The sequence below is a fragment of the Salvia hispanica genome, chromosome 4 (genome assembly GCF_029641045.1).
Source record: "Salvia hispanica isolate PSC_SH4W2 chromosome 4, Shi_PSC_v1, whole genome shotgun sequence".
NCBI classification, from domain to species: Eukaryota; Viridiplantae; Streptophyta; class Magnoliopsida; order Lamiales; family Lamiaceae; genus Salvia; species Salvia hispanica.
This window is the reverse complement of record NC_142695.1, coordinates 41,254,967-41,260,954: the sequence shown is the minus strand read 5'-3', so window position 1 is coordinate 41,260,954 and position 5,988 is coordinate 41,254,967. Positions and strand designations below refer to the sequence as shown.

Genomic DNA, 5,988 nt, shown 5'->3' with positions numbered 1-5,988 from the left:
TTGGCCACTCCCTGATCCAGATGAGCTTGCCCAACTTCCAGATTGGAAGCCTGCTTTCATAAACTGTCAAGGAGAAAGAAAATAACATAAATCAAAATTTTACTCCAAATCCTTAAATGAAATAACAAAAAACGCCATCCCTCCCCGGCAACGGCGCCATTTGAAAAGGTTGTTGTGCTGCGTGTGTTCAAATAGGAAATAACAGGTTCCCTAGATCCAGCAAATCCACCAGATCACGTGGTCTAGGAACTCGTTGATCGCAAGGAATCCCGGTCGTCGGACACACAGAGCACTTCTTTCAAAAACCCTCAACCACTTTACTAAATCTAGTATAAGGAAGTAGGGATCGATCCCACAGAGAAGGATGCGTAATACTCAAGTTCAAGGATTTGGGTGTGTTTTTGGTGTTGGCTGCTGCCACGCATTTTCTTGGGTTGAGGAAAACAAATTTAACTTGACTTGGGAATCTTTAAAACTCCTAAACTAACAGCTAGACCTAGGCTAAAATTATAAGAGAACGTTGCAAAGAAAGTTAACTGCTCAACACTTGATCTAAGAAAACTGCTTCACTACTAGACCTAGGAAATAGACCTACTGTGGGGACCATGACTGAAAAAAGCAAAGTACGAACGAAAAGCTGGCAGAATAACTAACTCTCGTACTAACTAACAGCGACATCGTCTTCTACAACCAAATTGCATAAACTCATAAGAAATTTAACATGAACGAAATTAAAACAGAGCAAACTAATTTTAAATCAAATCTATGCATGAACTATGAAGAACAGATTTGCAGACACTAGACGAAACAAAGCAGAAAACAAGAAGAAAACTCGAACTCATCTAACAACTTTCTTTCCTCACGTCGAATCCAACCTCAGACGCTAAATCCACTCCGGATCCAAGCGTCCAACACGAACTCCAACCAACAGAAACTCTTTATCACTTCAGATTCGAACAAAAACAAACTCCAAACAGTCAATCAACCACAGATCTATCACCAAATTCCCATGTCAAACACCACAACAACAAACTAAAACAGAGATCGACAAGATACTTGTATAATTGAGCTAACAGCAGAGAGATCTATGCAAATTGACTTGAAATTCAACTGCTAAACGCAGATCAACAAACGGAAAGACAATAAGTATCATCAACAGCCAGGTCGACTCCCAAAAGTGAAGTTCGACGGTAAAAACGAGCAAAACAACTGAAATTAAAAGGAATTGTATCTTCGCCCACACTCGGACGGTGTTGCCAACCATGACATTTCTAAGAAAATAACCTTCCGTTCCCGACTACCCCAGATCTCCCATTCCCAAGTGTGTGTAATGTGTGTGAGCTAAGAAGAGTGAAGAAAAAGTGATAATCCTTGCGTTGCATGCTCTTCTATATATAGCCGTTTGAGTGGAGCCCAGCGAGGTATAGATAAGACTTTGTTGCCCTCAGCTATTGACTCCTCTGTCATGCCAATTTCCCTTGTAAATCATGCTCACTTCGTTCCTTTCCTTCGCCATCTCCTTCAGTACTTCCTTGATCTAGCGATTTTCTTCACACGCCTGGCTTAGGAAACGTGTTAGACCCAGCAAATTATAACATTTTTCGCACATTACCGATGCATGAAATTAGCCTTATCAGAGAAGTACTACAATGCATGAAAAGTTTCGAATTAGTCTCAATTTGAGGGGAGAGATTTGGTAGATGCAAACACATCCTATATCGGTGAAGAAGAGAAGTTTGAAACTATACTCCATACGTCTGTCATTAATAGTCACAAGTTGACTCGCCTCGAGTTTTAAGAATTGTAAAATAAAGTGAGTGAAAACAATTAGGGGAATGTGAATTCTACTTTTTTATATTAGTTTGAGTAAAGGCCAACATTGGTCCTGAACATATGGTCATTTTACGTTTTAGGTCCTAAACATTATCTTTTGGATTTTTTTGTCCTGAACATATGTAAATTTGATCATTTTGGTACTCCGTCAATATTTCCGTTAAAAACTAACGGTCAACGGGTTTAATCCCGATTTTTGACCAAATTAAACTTATAATTCTGATTTTTTACTCCCTAATTAATTTCCTAATTATTTTAATAAATATTCATTAAAAATCATCTAAATTATGGCCGACGAAGCCAACGCAACGCCACCTTCTCCGCCGGCAACCTCTCCCCCTCCAACCACTCCTCTACTCCAACCGCTCGGACCGACTCTCAAATTTATCCCTCTCTTAATTGAGTTACTCCTCAACCGTAAGTGCAAACTCCCAAATTCATCACAATTTCGAATCGCTGATCTTCCCAAGAATTTGAAGATTTTCACGATTAATCGGAGATGCTGAGAGTAGCAGGGAGGAAGTTGTCTTCTCTCTCATGGTTGTCTGCTCATCCTTCATCCGTCGCGCTCGCCTCCAGGAATCCCTTCCGGCTTCTGACTCATCCTCCAATGGCCGCACCGCTTCCGTTTCTTCACCCGCCGATTACATCAACTCATTTCCCAGTCTCATCCGAGGTTCGGAAATTTCTCAATTTTGCACATGGGCCTCCGCCGCTACGCCGACGCCGCCTCCGCCTACAGAAAGGGCCTTCAGATCGACCCCTCCAACGACGCCCTCAAGTCCGGCCTCGCCGACATTGAGCGGCCCGACGAGCCCCTTCGGCTAGGCGCTCGGGCCCGAGATGTGGGTGAGGCTGGCGAGCGATCCCAGCACCAGAGAGTATCTCCAGCAGCCCGATTTCGTGAAGATGATGCAGGATGTTCAAAAAAGCCCCAATAATTTGAATTTGTATTTGAAGAATCAGAGGGTTGTGCAGGCCTCTTGGTTCGTGCTCCAGATGGATTGTGGAGTCGGAGATGAGGGAGATTTGTAAGGTGTCGAGGGTGAAGAAGGGTTTTTGGGGGAGAAGGAAGGAGGAGTCGCCGTAGAGGGAGAAGAAGAGCAATTCTATTTTTTTTTTAATATTATTTATTTCTGATTTTAAATGAATATTTATTAAAATAATTAGGAAATTAAATTAAAAGTTTAATTTGGTCAAAATCGGGATTAAACCCGTTGACCGTTAGTTTTTAACGAAAATATTGACGGAGGACCAAAATGATCAAATTTCCATATGTTTAGGACCAAAAATTCCAAAAGATAATGTTTATGACCAAAAACGTGAAACGACCATATGTTCAGGACCAATTTTGGCCTTTACTCTATTAGTTTTATAATAACATGTGAGTAAAAAAAAAATTAGTAGAATGTGGGTGCATTACCAAAAGTAAAAAATAAGTATGACAAGTTTTGGCAGATGGACCAAAAAGAATACTAATGACAAGTAATGATGGACGGATGAAGCATAAGTGTTTCCCATATCCAAAGAGTTTTGTTTGGGGCTGTTGGAAGTAACTCAAAGATAAATTTGTCTGATCTTGGCACAAAATGGATAGTATCAAACTCATTTACAATCAACAATCCTAAAAGTAGTATTAGAGTCCAGATTCAGGTCAGGCCCAAAATGACGTATGTGAAAGTCGAGCCTAGAATGACCCAAAGACGACTATAATATAAGAAGTTCCCGATGTGGTCTCGGTTAGAGAGGAGGTTTGTTGGATGCAAACTTATAGCACATCGAAGAACAAGAGAATATGAAAATAATACAAAAATATTTCTCAACCCCGATTCATTTGATACCTGTTTGGAGTGAGCCAAAAATAAGTCTTTTTGCATGTTTCAATATTAAGTAGATGTAGGATCCTTACAACTTGTATGACGAGCCTAAGAATCGCGTGGGAGAAATCACAAAGAAGAGAAAACGGGTCCCCTAGGGTACCAGTCGAGGATCGTAAAAGTATGGTTGAGGTATGCAAAGGATTAGACGCGATAAGAGCGAAAAATGAAAATAAAGTTTAAACCTAAGATAGAGCAAACTAAATACAAAAATTATGAAACAAACAATTAACAATTTGAAATGAATGAATTGATTCGTAAAAGATCAGCAAATAAAACGAGCATTAAGATTTTGATCAGTGCAGTAAAGGCCAGGGTGCTGCGTGAAGCCCTGCCGCTTCAACATCTTCCTCGCCCTAACCACCAGCTTCCGGTTGCTCACTCTCCCCTCCGTCTCCGCAATTATCACCTGAATCGCATTGCTCAGCACGCCGTAAGCTCGCGTGCTGTCCCCCTCGGGGCTGGTATCCGCCGACGTCTCATCGGACTGGCATCCGCTGATGAGAATCCCGCCATCTGTGATACCGCCACCACCACCACCTCCAAACTTGCTCCTCACCGCGTTCATGAACTTGGTGATCTTCGGGGTGGCCTCGTTGCCGAATATGTCGAACAAGGTCGGCCTCAGCTTGCCTGCGTCGATGTCGTGCTTCCCCGTCTTCTGCTTCAGTATCTCGATGAATGTCGACAGCGGCAGAGATTTGCTCGTGACGTGCTCCAGTTCTTGCTGGACTTCCGTGCACAGGAAGCTTTTGAGTCCTGAGCATTTTTGCTTGTGTTGTTGTTGTTGTTGTTTCCTTCTGTTCCGGCCCGTGCTCTCGCCAATCTGCTCCTTGGACTCGTCGATTAGGCCTCCGCTGTGGCAGGAGTCGGAGACGATGGTGATCCGGCTTCCCTCGGCCACTTTGTTCACCACCTCTCTGAAGTCATCATCTAATTATACACAACACAAGTCGTTGAAATCCTCGTTCTTGTCTCACATCGACTTAGTAGTAATTAAGTGGGTGAGTAATTAATACTCCCTTCGTTCCTTGTTAATACAGACAATTCTTTTCGACAAGGAATTTAAGAATAGTGTGTTAAATGGATAGTGGAAAAAGTAAGAGAGATGTATAGAAAATAAAGTGAAAAGAAGAATTACTTTTTGCTAAAAATAAAAATGACTCAATTAACTTGGAATTTCCCAAAATAGAAAAATTACTCTATTAACATGGAATGGAGGGAGTACTTTTTATTAAAATACACTATATATCGGTTAACTGGTTAACTGTAATTATGTTATAGACCAAACAAGAGAATTCATCCTAAATTGTATAGTTTATAAACCCCATATCGATTGCTTCACAACTTGATGTGGGACATTGAATCGGTAACACATACCAGTAATGAGATTCATGTCAGTGGGGACAATGCACTCATCAAAGCCGGTGTCGTCGTCTTTGTCGTTCTCGGCCGGGAGGCGGGTGCCGTGGCCGCTGTAGTGCACGAAGAGGACGTCACCGGGCTGTGAGGAGGCTGCCAGATCGGAGAGGGCGGCGCGTATGTTCTTGCCGGTGGGCTGCGCGTCAGCACTACCCTCTGTATCGATGAGCACAACGATATTCTCCTCCGGAAAACCGTATCGGTCGAGCAGGCAGCGATGCATCCGCCGCACATCGTTAATGCAGCCCTTCAGCTCCGCCTTGGTGCCCGGGTAATTGCAGCCTATCAGCACTGCCCTTTTCCTCATTGGATTTTCAACTTTGAATTCTTCTTTCTTACTCGCATTAATATTATTTAATGGCCCCAAAAAGATATTTTAATGAAGACTAAATCTGTCTATATACTCCACCATTCTATAAACAGGCTGCCAATGTTTAAATTATTTGGCAATATTACTACTCGGACGCTCAACCCACCACGAAATTACTACTCCATTTTGTCCTACTAGAATCGTCTTATTTTTAATAGAGAAAAGTTAAATGGCAACTAATCATGACACAATATAATGTCTTATTATTTCCTAAAATAAAATGAGACAGCTCAAAAAAAATAGTTGGAATGAGATAGGGGTGTAAATGTAATACTTGTTGATGGTTTATTTTTATATTTTCAAACAAAACTATCTTTGATGCCAGCTGAATAGTTGTTTGGCAATTAGTCATTGATGGCGGGCTATGATTCTAATCCATTAGTGTAACAACATGGTACAACTGGACATAGGTATGTTTATTTTTGTCTATTCTTATATTCCTTGTGTATATGCATTGATGTGAACGCTAGCGGCAACCCGTGAGAG

At 41.6% G+C, this 5,988-nt stretch overlaps 1 protein-coding gene across 1 annotated transcript; it reads right to left on the bottom strand.

Annotated features, from left to right (window-relative positions):
• Positions 1–3,868: 3,868 nt before the first annotated feature.
• Positions 3,869–5,474, bottom strand: LOC125193678 (metacaspase-4-like). Its single transcript, XM_048091522.2, has 2 exons — positions 5,091–5,474; positions 3,869–4,643 (listed from the first exon to the last, which is right to left on the bottom strand). Exons 1-2 carry the CDS (start codon positions 5,437–5,439, stop codon positions 3,976–3,978), a joined length of 1,017 nt encoding a protein of 338 aa, XP_047947479.1. The 5' UTR covers positions 5,440–5,474; the 3' UTR covers positions 3,869–3,975.
• Between the last annotated feature and the right edge of the window lie 514 nt (positions 5,475–5,988).